This window comes from Lissotriton helveticus, chromosome 8 (assembly GCF_964261635.1).
Source record: "Lissotriton helveticus chromosome 8, aLisHel1.1, whole genome shotgun sequence".
NCBI classification, from domain to species: domain Eukaryota; kingdom Metazoa; phylum Chordata; class Amphibia; order Caudata; family Salamandridae; genus Lissotriton; species Lissotriton helveticus.
This window is the reverse complement of record NC_136069.1, coordinates 484,662,480-484,677,565: the sequence shown is the minus strand read 5'-3', so window position 1 is coordinate 484,677,565 and position 15,086 is coordinate 484,662,480. Positions and strand designations below refer to the sequence as shown.

The 15,086-nt window shown below is 47.3% G+C and overlaps 1 protein-coding gene across 1 annotated transcript in view; it reads right to left on the bottom strand.

Annotated features, from left to right (window-relative positions):
• Window positions 1–1,756: 1,756 nt before the first annotated feature.
• The window catches only part of SUGT1 (SGT1 assembly cochaperone of MIS12 kinetochore complex), a 289,493-nt gene continuing 276,163 nt past the window's right edge, over window positions 1,757–15,086 (bottom strand). The window contains exon 8 of the mRNA XM_078657403.1: window positions 1,757–2,303. Coding sequence (XP_078513529.1) covers window positions 2,199–2,303 — 105 coding nt within the window. The 3' untranslated portion in view covers window positions 1,757–2,198. The remainder of the gene's footprint in view (window positions 2,304–15,086) is intronic.

Genomic DNA, 15,086 nt, shown 5'->3' with positions numbered 1-15,086 from the left:
GGCGGACAGGGGCAGGGACGACACCGCCACAGTTGAGCTGCTGTACTCCCTGGAGCGAGTCATCAGGCTCTTTCACCCCCTGGCGACGCCTGCGAGACCCACTCCGCTGCTACTGGCAGTGGCGTATAAGTGCTTTCGCAGGGCCCTCTTTCTCACCAGAGGGGTGCATCCGTATGCCCCCCTCTGGTGGCATACAGATGCACCCCTGGAGGGCTTCCTAGGGGGCGAGGGGGGCCTTACTCAACCTATGCTGGAGCGCTGGAAAGAGGCGGACATTCAGACACTGGGCTACCTCTTTAGGGATGGTGAGTTGGTGGCGTACGAGAAGTTGGTCTTAGAAGATGGGCTGCCTCCTGGGGGGTTCCTGCTGCACCGGTCCATAGTGGCAAAAATGGCAACAAGGTGGAGTAGCATGGCGTCGGAGCCTGAGCAGCACTTAACTCTGCAATACTTACACGTCATGGGGAGGGGCAGGCACTTGGTTCGGTGGTTCGCGGGGTCGTTGAGGATACACATAGGAACTAGCTTGGCTCCGCTTAGGGACAAATGGGAACGCGACATGGGCAGACAACTATCGGATAAGTGTGGGAAAGAATCCTTAAAAGTCCGGTGCGCATCCCCAGAAACTTGCGCTTCCGCCGGATACAACTCTTTGTCATCCACAGGGCCTACCTCACACCTCAGCTCATTAATAGGTACTTCCACCGCGCAAATGCTTCCTGCCCCAGATGCGGCGAGTTGGACGTAGGGATCCTCCACCTTTTGTGGAGTTGCCCTAGGCTGAGCTCTTACTGGAGTGCAATCGGCGAGCTGTTCAGCAGATACAACGGGCGCATAATACCCCTTGATTGGCCGTAATACATTTTGCATCAGTTCAGGAGGCCGCCTAAAGACAAGGTGTTGTCCCGCTTCTTAGATTTGGGAATGGTGGTGGTAACGCGCCTTCTTACGAGGCGCTGGAAGGCGAGCGATCCACCAAGCGTACAGGCGTGGACCTCCTCCTTTCAGGCATGGGCCCGGGCAGAGTGGACGGCCATATGCAGGGAGGAGATCGTGGGGATTCGTATAGAACCAATGGCGTAGAAATGGGAGCGAATGCTCAAAGCCTTGCAGTCACAGTGGAGCTGGGGGCACGGGTGCTGTGGAGGACTAAGCATCGCCCTTTGGGATGGGGGTGCGCCGCGGGTTGCTTTCCTGCCGAGTGCGGCGGCTTGACACCGACATTGACTCCAGGGGTCACATACGGTCCACGTGTAAGTTCAGCTGCGATTAGGGCGCGTGGGTAGGTGCACGGGGGGTGTAGCCTAGGGAAGGGTGGGGGGACGAATTGCTAGGTGCTTGCGCTATGGGATTTTGCCGCTATTGTTTTCTTATACTTTCTATTTATTGTTTAATCACAGTTGTTGTATAAAAGACATTTCTGTGCACACACCAGGAGCTGGGAAGATCCACCCTCACCTATGCTCATGCACGATAACTAGACGCGTGGACAGACATGGACCTACATCGGGGCGGCTGCCCTGACAGTATAAGTCTTGTCAGTATGGGGCGGGTATCCTTCATTACCACTTCGTAGGTGGTCTTGTAGTTCTTAACCATATGCCAATATGCCTTTAAACGTGTACCTGACGCGTCCCATTACGTGGCTATTAATGTTGTAATGTCCAATGTATTGTGCTATCTTTTCAAAATGTTAATAAACAGATTTGACAACAAAAAAAATGAAAAATACGCCAAATATTAATACAATAACAGCTTTATATAAAAGGTTTATTTACAAATTTGTTTTTAATCAGATAAAAACCAAAGTTTAAATCTGAACACTGCTGTTTCAATTTCAAGCATCACTGTGACTGGAAGTTTGCCAATTTTAATAAATTACACATTTATAGAAATACTGGGCGAATAAAGTAATTTCACAATTAAAAAAGGCCACTGAATAGTGTAATTTTAGTCATCTGTTCTTTCACAACCCCCACGCACAATTGCTCCAAATGTATGGCTAGATCGCATTTACAATGAGTCATGTGAAGTTTTCAATAGAATGACAAATCTAATTTAACTTTTGGCCATACTTTTAAGAACGTAAATAGCAAATGTGAACATGATAAAGAATCCTCCCACAACCGGTCAGTGCATGGATTTCATATCCCATTTCCTCATCCCCCCAAAGTGATGAAATGCAGAAAGCAGATCTGTCAATTATATTCTTTCCACTCCATGTCATCAGGGGGATTCACATCCACCTTTCTTTTTCCAACATCTGTCCAATTGGTACTTAAAACTGTTCCGCCAGACTCCATCTGCAAAACAGAAAAACATTCAGTGTGAACCACTAAAAACTGGCGTGCTGGGTGATACTTTCTGGTGATGCAACAATACCAAAATCCTCTCAATAATATGGGCAACAGTTTTAGAAATTCCACTAATCACCTTTTTGTTTCAGTGGTGCTTCAAGTGCGACGTATGCCCAGTAGTGTCCGAAAAGGAAATCGATTTGTATGTGTTCCTTCTAGGGGGGATCTAGCCAGACGTTCGGGCAGGACTCTTACTACTGCAGCAGACTTGAGACTAATCTGCATATTGCTTGCCTGTCTGGAGCGAATGTAAACAAATGGTCTGGAATGCAGTCTCAAGCGACTGCAGTGGCCGAGACTTTCGTAAGCATTCTAGCCACCACCTCTCGGCATAGGTTTACCGAATCTAAAGCTGCTCTCCCCTATTGAGTAGGTGTATACAACTGCAGCTGCTTATGTGGTAAGTCCTAGCAAAGAGCGGAATCTTCCATCTGTGATATGTAACACACAACAATGTTCATATCTCCACAAATCATACATTGATATCAGAAATGTAAGCTGCTTCAATGACCATGGAGAAAGGGATTTTGTTTAGCATTGCCAAGCACAATCGGAATGAACTTATTTAACAGCAACAGAATGGTTTTGTAGGACTCACTTGTGTGGTAAAGAACATAACGCAGGGTGGCTGATGTCCAGTACAAGGTATTAAGATAGGAAAATTGTGATTAGGTTTGACAGGACAACATACTAGAAAACACAAGAGACGCTTGGCTGGGACACACAGAAGAAGGGCCAGTCACCTGGTTGGTGATGTAGATGTTCAAACAGGTTCACTCTTGCTTGGAAACGAGCACAGGCTGGCCAGAAACAAACCATAATTTATTTATTTTTTAAGTCCAAAAGCACAGAATATTTGAAACAAGCATTTACAATGCAATGGTTTCGCCTTTGGAAAAGTTAGAGCTATTGGCATTGTAAATGACAAAATTTGTGTTTATGTATTAGTTTTGAAAACAGATAAATAAATGGCATTGTCATTTACATTGCCATTATCTTAATCTCTCGCAAATGTGAGACCTATTGTACCCTACGGACGAGCTCAGCAGACAGCAATTACTACCCCACACACACACACCCAGAGCCACACACACACACCCAGAGCCACACACACACACCCAGAGCCACACACACACACAGCCACACACACACACACAGAGCCACACACACACAGAGCCACACACACACACACCCAGAACCACACACGCACACACACCCAGAACCACACACACACACACACCCAGAGCCACACACACACACACACAGCCACACACATACACACCCAGAGCCACACACACACACACACACACACAGAGCCACACACATACACACCCAGAGCCACACACACACACACACCCAGAGCCACACACACACACACCCAGAGCCACACACCCACCCAGAGCCACACACACACCCACCCAGAGCCACACACACACCCACCCAGAGCCACACACCCACCCAGAGCCACACACACACACACACACACACACACACCCACCCAGAGCCACACACACCCACCCACAAATACTGTGTTTTCGTCATGAAAGCAATGTATAGCACAAACAATACAATAAAATTACTAGTAAGTGGAAGACTGTGTGCAGCTTGTTACATATAGTGCTGGGCAGGAGGTTTCCTGCTAGTTGGAGAGGGACATTTTTGGGGAGGCACAGTTTTTGTAAATGTAATTTTCTGTTTAAAAAGACTGAAATATATCTTTTTTACAACACAACTAAGTGTATTGCGCAGCAAAATAAACCTAAAAATAAAAATGTTAGAGGAAAAAAGCGAAGAACCTAGTGTGGGGAGGCTTGTGGAGAGATACTTTATAGGGAAGTAAAGTTTGGGAGATTTTTTTAGCAATTTACAAGGCATTGTATGAAAACATGGATGTATAGCAGAACATTAATTAAGGAACTGCTTACACCTGTTCAAAAGATGCGCCTCAGCTCTTAAACAGAAATAAATGCTGCTTTGTGTTTATGAGGAAGTTTGAGTGGAATTGTTTTAAGTAAAGCCAGATGCGATATCGTGCTTTAGAGGAATATTTAGGTTATTGGAAGAAGGTATAATGGGAACTATGACGCTTACCAGGTAACAGTAATTGGGGATTTAGGGAAAAAGCAAACTATAACGTACATACTGTGATTCCGATGAGCTGTGTGCATTAAAATCACTATAAGTCCTGGTACAGAGAAAAATGTGACAGTGTGTGGTCCGATTCCAGTACACACACTATACAATGCGGAAGCGATGGATTGCAAGGGATCCCACCCTTTCACATCAGCAACTCAGGGACGTGATAGCCAGAAGTGCTTCTGTGCAGGGGGATCTGAACCCCTAACACGCCTTCTGTGGAAAAACATTAGCAAGGGGTATAAGCTAGTATGGAAGGTGGCATCGAGAACCACAACTTCGGCAGCTATGAGGGCGGTGGGTGGGGGTGGTCGTCCGGGCCCGGTGGCCAAGGCTGGGTTAGGCTAAAACTCTAGTTTTAGGGTCACCCTTAGTCTGCAGGCAGTAGCTCGTAAATATAATTTCATAGGAATGCCATGTTCAAGCTAAAAGGTTGGGGTCAGGGCAGGCAAAGGAACTGAGTACGGTGATGGTGACAGGGAAAGAAAAAACTATTGCAATTGGAAAAAGAGGAGAGAAAGAGTGAGGGCGAGACAGAAATAAAATAAAAGGTAAGATGGGGAGGAAAAGGTTGAAGAAAACAGGAAAAGATCGAACGGGGAAGGAAGAAATGGAGCTGGTGGAGAAGAAAGAAGGAAAAACAATTAACGAAGGGAAACAAAACTAGGAGTGATGGGGAAATGAGAAGACCCACCCAATATTCTAGGAAGGGGCGCCCTTGGCAGCAGGCAGTACTTTCCGTTTATTTATTTTCTTGAGTGCCCCCTCAGAAATGCCTAAAAAACATTTTGCTGGTGATTCTTCAACTAGTTAAATTATGACGCGAAAGCCCACAATTTGACCCTTTCTGCCCCTTAACTGTTCTTCACTCACCACCACCCCCTGTGCTCCTCTCTCCAGCAACTCCTGTGACTGAATTCCCCCTCCTCACCAGCTCCATTCCCAAGGACACTCTTCCGTCTCGCACCAACTCCCCTCTACAGGTCTCCTGTGTTATCCCAATTGACTCCCGCCCACCCTAGCCATCCCCCGCTGCCCTGTGCACCTTTAAAACTGGGGTTGTCAGAGGGCAGAAAAAGCAGAGTAAAAGAGGGTCTTTCCCTTCCTTCAGTATGACAATGATATTAGCTTCTTTCATTGAAGTCGATGTACGATCCTCTCTGGCAATGGTATTGAATACTTTCAATAAGGTTGGCTGAAGGGAACCACCTAATGTCTTGTAGAAAGAAGCTGAGAAGCCATCGGGCCTGGGGCTTTGTTGCTTTTGAGAGAGGTGATCGAGGTGGTTAATTCTTTTTCAGATATGGGTTTCCCTAGTTCAGTATTCTCGGATTCTGTCAATCTCTGTAGGTTTAGGGGAGTCTAAGTAACTAGTACATACTTCCGAGTTTATTATTTATTTTTATATAAATCTTCATAGAAGGAGTGGAAGGCTTGTAGGATCTCTTTTTGTCTTGTTTGAATGTTATTATTAGAGTCTTTGATCGAGGAAATCGTGAACTGTCTGTTTGTGTTTAAGGTATGAGGCTAATAGTTTGCCCCTCCCGTTTCCTTCGCAGAGCTTCAGTGCCTTTAATTTGTTGATCCACACTCCCGCTCGCTTACTGACAATTTTATTATATTCATATTTTTTCTTAACACGTTGGTCTAGCGTATCTTTATTGTCTAATGCCCTCGCGTGGGAAGTTTCTAGGAGTTTGATTTCTTTCTCCAATGACTCTAATTCTGAGTCTAATTTTTTATTGATTCGTGCCTTAATTCCAATGATGACCCCTCTGATGTTCGCCTTTAGAGAGTCCCACAATGTGAATGCATCTGTGTTTGGGAGATCATTATATTTAATGTATTTGTGAATAGCCGAGTAGATCTTTTCTTTGTCAGCTGGGTTAGTGAGTACTTCCTCATTGAAACGCCACCTTTTAGGAGTGAGAATGGAATGAGTACCAGCTAGTTTTGTGTTAATGCAAGAGTGGTCTGATACTAGTATAGGGGCTATGTCCGTTTGGTCTATAAAATGTGTGAATGCGCCTGAAATAAAAATGTTATCAATCCTAGTATAGGAATTATGCGGGGCTGAATAAAACGTATAATCCCTTGTGTCGGGGTGTTGGAGGTGCCATGAGTCTCTAAGATTAAACTTCGAGCAGATTTTGTGTGAGCGTATTGGTTGATATCTACATTTGGATTGACGGTCAATGAGTGGATCTAAAGGCAAATTGAAGTCTCCGCCAACTATGATGAGATCATCTTGGGGGAAGCTCTCGATTGTATTCAAGATCTTTTCCCAGAAGCTGGGCTCATCGGAGTTAGGGCGGTAAATGTTGAGGACATGAATGGACTTGTCACCTCTTTTCAGGTGTGTGACTAATATCCTTACTTCATCATATGTGTGTCAGACAGTGGAAATATTGGATTTTCTGGCTGTAAGAGTAAGGACTCCTTTTTAGGTCTCGGCCTGACTTAGGCAGCGCATGTGCTGCCCTCGTCATACGAGGCTTCTTGGAATCAATACAATTACAGAAGCCTTGTTCAAGCTTCGCCATTAGCGTTGATTTGTGCGCGTCGTTTTGCGTCACGAATTATGCCAAAGGCAGTGCAATGATTGCACTGAAGGCATGTCAATCCCTAATTGTTGCCACCCTTTCTCCTTTTAGCCACGCACCCTGGGATTGGATCTTTTATTCGCGGCGCAACACTCTCTCCTTCATTAGTCATTGTAGGCACTTTTTTCCCCATTAAGGAGAAAGCTTTTCCGCAATGGCGAAAGCTTGTTTCGATAGTGTTTGAAGTTGCGGAGGGCAGACAAGTAGAGGTGATCCTGGGGCGGGCGGGGAGAGCTATGGTAGCGTTGTAAACCATATTGGTACGCTGGAGATGATTAGCGCACATGATTATTTTTATAACAAATCCCATTGCTTTAGAGGAACGGGGGATGCTTTAAAAATATAGAACGTGGAACAAAGTGAAATTCAAACAGTTGTTTTACATCTCACATCGAAATGCTATCTAGATAATTCAGCAGGACGTGCACCTTGTACGGTAATTTCTGTAACCTGCGGCTCACAATGACGGCATGTTGACTCAGTCTTTCATCTTTTGAAGGTTGATGACATAATACTTGTCTTGTGTCCTAACGAGAACGGTTCTCGGAGTGAAGAGGCGCTAAGATTTGCTGTTTGCGCTACATCAATATCTTCATTACGTGCTGTAAAAGCTGGCTTAATTCTTCAAGGCGCAAAGTGCGGTGTATACCTCCCTGGAAAGGCGCGTCTATTTCCTATTATGTAGTTCTTATTCGCCATGCTGTAGAAGGGGAGACGGGAGTAAAGGTATTTCCACAGCAGACACATGGTTTGGAGTTTTCAAGTGGAGAAGAGACAGGCAGGCGTGATCTGGGGAGAACTAACCGATGGTGACAGAGGCCTGGACAGAGATGTGAATAGAGAACCAGCAAAAGACAGATTACCCACCCACTTCTACCCTGCCTGCACCGCCCCTTAGATGCCAAGAAGCCCCATGACATGTGCAACTCCAAGCTCAGCCCGGAATGTGTCTTTAAGAAATAGTACACATTATTTTCAGCCCATACATACATTGTTGCGTGCGGAACCACAAGTACCAGAATGCAACGGGCAGGTCTGCTGAGACGTCGGAATAAGTCACACATCGGATGGGTCGGGATGGCAGTGGTCCCCACCAACCTTTAACCCCTCGCAGATCCCTGGCGCTGACCCCCTCTCCTCCTCAGCCCCACAGCGCCTTCCTCACAGCCCACGCGTCGCATGTCACAGAGCTCATGCAGATGTGCAGTTTTCGGTCTCACTCGGCTGGCTGGGGTGTGTAATGGGGCCTGGCAGGGCTCTCGCGCGCCACTGTCTAATTTCCCCATATTTACACTTCCTTCCGAAGAGTTCACCATCTGTGGGAGATCAGATTCTGACAAAAGCGGGTGTGTGTGCGGGTGTGTGTGCGGGTGTGTGTGCGGGTGTGTGTGCGGGTGTGTGTGTGTGTGTGTGTGCGGGTGTGTGTGTGTGTGTGCGGGTGTGTGTGTGTGTGTGTGTGTGTGTGTGTGTGTGTGTGTGTGTGTGTGTGTGCGGGTGTGTGTGTGTGCGGGTGTGTGTGTGTGTGCGGGTGTGTGTGTGTGCGGGTGTGTGTGTGTGTGCGGGTGTGTGTGTGCGGGTGTGGAAGTGTGTGCGGGTGTGGAAGTGTGTGTGTGTGGAAGTGTGTGTGTGTGGAAGTGTGTGTGTGTGGAAGTGTGTGTGGAAGTGTGTGTGGAAGTGTGTGTGGAAGTGTGTGTGGAAGTGTGTGTGGAAGTGTGTGTGGAAGTGTGTGTGGAAGTGTGTGTGGAAAAGTGTGTGGAAAAGTGTGTGGAAAAGTGTGTGGAAAAGTGTGTGGAAAAGTGTGTGGAAAAGTGTGTGGAAAAGTGTGTGGAAAAGTGTGTGGAAAAGTGTGTGGAAAAGTGTGTGGAAAAGTGTGTGGAAAAGTGTGTGGAAAAGTGTGTGGGTTTGGAAGTGTGTGGGTTTGGAAGTGTGTGGGTTTGGAAGTGTGTGGGTTTGGAAGTGTGTGGGTTTGGAAGTGTGTGGGTTTGGAAGTGTGTGGGTTTGGAAGTGTGTGGGTTTGGAAGTGTGTGGGTTTGGAAGTGTGTGGGTTTGGAAGTGTGTGGGTTTGGAAGTGTGTGTGTTTGGAAGTGTGTGTGTTTGGAAGTGTGTGTGTTTGGAAGTGTGTGTGTTTGGAAGTGTGTGTGTTTGGAAGTGTGGGTGGAGGTGTGGGTGTGTTTTTAGTTAGCTGGGGGTGTTGTGGCTGCACGTCCCCCGACTCCTTCCAGCCCTTACATCAAGCCCATTAGCGAAGCTCTCCACTGCTGGGGTTTGTAAAGGGGAGTTAAATCCCAGGGCAGGCCTCGGTCTGTGCTCTGCCTCGCTTCCTTCCCTCTCGCTGTGTCTGATTGGCTGTCGTTGGACGAAAACTACGGAAATTAGCTAGGGTCAAACTGCAGGTCCAGTTGCATGCATCAAAGCAGGGGCACCTGCACCAGGGAAATGCTTTCAGTGTGCTTGAGACCATTTATTATTAGCGTCAGTTCGCTATTCGCGAACAGTAGAAGCGTGGCCAATGGCAAAGTCGGGTCTACTGCCACACCTGGTTATAGTTGGCAAGTATATTTGACCAGCCCTAGTTTATTGTTTAGCCAACAGCAAATGTGATCTCTGTAAATACTTACAATGTTAAATATAAACTACAATTCCCAGAATGCAGTATGTTCGACAAACGCCAGAACTAGCTTAAGATGTTATTATGGCCACAATAGTTAAATTATGCTAGAATCAACCTTGTATTCCGGACTTTCCTTTCAGAATGTGCTTTCTTTCTTGTGCCTGTACAAAGCAACCAGTGAGGACCGAGACCTCTGTGCACAGCTTATGGCAGAGAGGGCAAGAGGTCTCAGCTATTGGCTTCTGTGTCATTCACATGTTAATCAGCACATGTAACGCTAACAGGATTAGAACCTTCTGTCCCTTGAATGCAGAGAGAGGGCCCACTCGGGTGCTGGTTTACAACCCCATAGCAGGAAACATGTGCATGTAATGGTGGTAAAGTGTGACAGCATTGGGGGGAGGGGGTGTTCGGGGGGAGCGGCGTGGATATACTTTATCGTCATTAGTTGGACAGTCCATGTAGGTGGTTACCTGTTGGGTGTCAGAGACCGTGCCATGGTTTTGGATTACCAAGGCGTCTCCACTGGTTGCAGTGTCCTGGAGAATACACGAGCCCTTGGCACAGAGGGGGGGTCCCTGGACTTGTCCCGTAGAGATTTTATCCCTCAGTTGCTGGTGCTCAGGGCGGGAAACAGTTGGAAGATCCCGATGGTGACTGGTGCTGGGGAGTAAACACTTCATTGAGGTGACCTTAATCTAATGTACCTGTGACTCTGCAGCGATGGCTTGGAGGGGGCTGTACTGGTTCACAAGCAACCCTCATCCACTCTCTGGCTGTCCTCTGAGCTCCGTGGCTACAGTCACTGGCAAAGATACCAGATGAGCACAGTTGCCGCCCGACCTGCAGACGGTCGCGGGAGCACAGCCAGTGTGTCATGGGCTCTGGTGCTGCTGCAATTTAAAAACACCCTCAAGATCCTCAAGCACTGGATACTCTTCAGAGCTGCCCTTAACCACTACCGCCACATCCTGAAAAACTCCAGGAAGACCGCCCTAGCCACCTGCAAGAATGACAGCTCCAACAACGGCAAGGAACTTTTCAATATAGTCAAGAAATTCCCCACCTCTTCAGCAACAGAAAATAACATCCCACCCTGGCAATATCTGCAACACCTTGAAATGCACTAGGTCTCGCCTTTGATTAAGTTAAAGCCACTTGCTTTGCTAATGGTATTGTATAGCAAAGCAAATGGCTTTAACTTAATAAAAGGCGAGACCTATTGCATTTTCAATGCTTGCTTCTTATGGACTGTAGGTGAGCAGGAGATACAGTTGTGTTTAATAAAGCCTACGTCCGCCTCTGAGAGTTTCGTTTCCTGAAGAAGAATGATGTCGCCCTTGGACTTGTTATTCAAAACAACTAGAGAGCGAGGGAAAATAGCACTCTTAGTCCCCCAGGGTAAATCTACACAAAACAACGAAAGAGTGGCTACATACAGCAGCTAAAGTTAAAGGGACACAGACAAATTTTGTTTTAAGGACCCTCACTCACCAACCTGGTGGTGACATGCTTCATCACGGGGTCCCCACCACGGAAGCCGAATGCTTCCCTGGTGTGCTACAACGCCTGCAACTGCAGCGGAGCTGGTTAATTGTGTGGAAGGGGAGGTGTGTGAATTTAAAAAGTTACCAAATACTACCTATAAAATAATTTATTCCAGGCGATTTGGTTACTACTAAAAACTGGTGGCGTATCTTTACTTGCTAGTAAGTGTAGCCAGGAGGATCCTATTCATTAAGAACGTGAAGAACGGTCAACATGTTTCTGCTTATACGTGCATTGTCTGCAAAGCTTTCATCAGGACCAATTAAAGGAAGACCATGGCGGTATACGCACGCTAAGGCGTATCCTAACCTCTGGTCATTCAGTGATGGCAAAACTCACGGTTCACCACTGCGATCATCAAGAATTTCCTAGATCGTGATAGTTTTTAAAATTGATGCATCTTGCATCATGAGTTCAAGGCGGGGGACCTGCCCGGAATTTTTCCTATTCAGCAGGATCACGCCGTCCATCTAACGCGATACGCCTTGACCCGAATGTTACCTTGGCCATTGGACTTGGCCAGATAATCAAAGATTTCTCTGCGCTTGACTGGGTAATTTAGCCCTTTTACATTCAGGGAGACTATAGTTTTGATTGCCGGATTCCAGGCAGGTTTACCTGTCCTAGCTTAAATTCGTAAGGCTTGAAGCATAAGGGAAATTGGAGCCTTCTAACTTTGTGCACTTTTCTTCATACCTTTATCGGCTTGGATATGAATCTGCTCTGATAATAGCAGATACTATACCTGTGGTATCTTTATCAGCATCATCAAGTTCTTGCCATACTGCCCTGGAAGCAAAGATGCAATATCATAATTCTTCCTCCTTTTTGCTGCCACCATCCCCAACTCCGGTCTTGCCACTCAGGCTTATGGGAACATCCTCCAACAACCACTACCTGTTTTCTAGCTTAGAAACAAACACAGTGAAGAAATATGGACGTTCACCACTAAATACCCTCCGTTCCACAGGTGCATAAGGAAAGGCATGCATCATATTCATTTATAAGATACAAAAAAGCAAACATTTGTAATTTTTTCTTCCAGTGGACTGTGCAAAATCTTTGAAAATATATATGTGTTTTATATATATATATATATATATATATATATATATATATATATATACACACACACACATACATACATTTATACACACACACATATATATATATATATATATACATACAAACACTAACACATACATACATACATACATACATACACTGGCGGTTGCCAGTAGGTAGTTCTAGTGAAGACCATGTTTCCGTAGGTAAAGCACAAGTTACTACTTGTGTAACGATATATCTGTAAGAGACATTAGTTAGTATTAGATTCCTTACCTTAGAATAGATACCCCAGCAATACCAACCCCGGTGGAGGGTCTGCGAACCAATAATCACACCAGAAAGTCCTGGAGGACGGAACGGCCAAAGAAGCCATCCCTCCGGACTTGACTGTCCAGGCAGTAGTGTCTTGCAAACGTGTGCAGCGATGCCCACGTAGCTGCCTGACAGATGTCTTGTAAGGGCACACCCCTGCCCAGGGCAGTGGTAGTCGCCGTGGCTCGGGTAGAATGAGCCCGCAATCCAGCAGGGGGCTCCTTCCTAGCCAAGGAGTAGCATGCCTGGATACACAAGATGATCCACCGGGAGATGGTCCTCTTGTGCACCGCTTTCCCCTTCTTAGCGCCCACGTAACCAACAAAGAGTTGGTCATCCACCCGGAACTGGCGTGTGCGATCCAGATAAAATGAGAGCGCACGTTTTGGGTCTAGACGGTGGAGCCGCTCTTCCTCTTTAGAGGGATGCGGTGGCGGGAAGAAGGTTGGCAAGGTGATAGACTGCCTGATGTGAAAGGCCGGGACAACCTTGGGCAGGAAAGAAGGTTTGGTACGAAGCACCACTTTGTCCGGATGGACAGAAAGGAAAGGTGGAGTACAAGAAAGAGCCTGGAGCTCACTCACTCTCCTGGCAGAGGTGATGGCAACCAGGAAAGTAGTCTTCAAAGTCAGAAGGCGAAGAGGACAGTTGTGAAGTGGCTCAAAGGGAGCGCACATCAGGAATGTTAAAACCAGGTTCAAGTCCCACTGAGGCATCACAAACGGAACAGGAGGAAACGTGTGAGTGATGCCCTTAAGAAATCTGTTTACAATAGGGGACTTGAACAAAGAAGGCTGATCAGGTAGCCTGAGAAAGGCTGAAAGGCTGAAAGGGCAGAAAGGTAGCCCTTGATAGTGCCCAGAGCAGAGCCCTGCTGGGCAAGAGAAAGAAGGAAGAGAAGAACCTCAGAAAGAGGGGCAGAAAGAGGATCCACAGCCTTTGCTGTGCACCATGCCACAAATCTGTCCCACCTGCAGGCGTATACCGACTTTGTGGAGGGACGCCTGGCTGCCAGAATTATGTTACAGACTTCAGGAGGCAAGTCAAATGGCCTCAACTGTCGCCGCTTAATCTCCAAGCATGGAGGTGGAGACTGGACAGGTTCGGGTGGAGGACCGTCCCCTGCTGCTGCGACAGAAGGTCCTCCTGAAGAGGCAGACGAACCGGGGGATCGACTGACAGACTGAGTAGCTCTGGATACCAGTACCTTCGAGCCCAGTCCGGAGCCACAAGGATGACTTGGGCCCGGTCGCGCCTGATCTTCTTCAGCACTCTGGGCAGAAGTGGTATAGGCGGAAAGGCGTACAACAGACCGGAACTCCACTCACGACGAAAAGCGTCTCCGAGCGAGTGCCGCCTTGGAAATTCCAACGCGCAGAACTGATGACATTGCGCGTTCTCTTCGGTGGCGAATAGATCTAACCAAGGCTCTCCCCATCGCTGAAAGAGGCCTTGCGCCACGCCCGAGTTCAGACGCCATTCGTGATCCATCATGCACCGACGGCTGAGCTCGTCCGCCCTGGCGTTCAGAGAACCTGCCAGGTGTTGAGCCACCAGGGTCACGCCCTGGCGTTCCAGCCATTGCCAAAGGCGAAGAGCCTCTTGACAAAGGATCCACGACCCCACCCCGCCTTGTTTGTTGCAGTATCACATGGCGGTGGTGTTGTCCGTGAACACCTGCACTACACTCCCCCGGACAGAGGGGAGGAATGCCTTCAGTGCCAGACGAATCGCCCTGAGCTCCAACAGGTTGATGTGGAGCCGGGTCTCCGCCGGAGACCAGAGGCCTCTGATCTCTGCCTCTCCCAAGTGGCCTCCCCAGCCCTGGAGGGACGCGTCCGTCACAAGAACTGCGTTACTTACCTGTAACAGCAGTTATCCAGTATTGGTGTCTTTCATAGATTCACATGCCTGAATCATTCCCCGTCGTCGAGACGGGAGCCTCCGGTACATAAAAAAGTAATGTCCTATAGACATACATAGAGAAAATAGGCCTAAGGGTCTCACCTTAGTAGCCTTTCTTTGTCCTTATGCAAAAAGGACCAAACTCTCACAGTCAGCCAATCAGCTCCGACCTCCCTCTAGAACCTTCCTGGGAGGAGCCTCAGTCCCTCAGATTTTCGTACGCACTCAGTTAGTTAGGCGTAACATTGTGAGAAGGGATGTGAGACTTCCCAGGGGAGGCGGGAGGGTTGCATGTGAATCTATGAAAGACACCAATACTGGATAACTGCTGTTACAGGTAAGTAACGCAGTTCTTATCCAGTATTAGGGGTGTCTTTCATAGATTCACATGCCTGAATCAGAGTAGCTAGCAATTAGACATGCACATTCGTGATGGAAAGGTGCCCTGCAGGCATGTTAGACAATGTACACATTGTACTATAGCATGTAAAAAGACAGCATAAGCAGAGCATCACAATAGCAGAGAATGTGCATACCTGGAAGGCG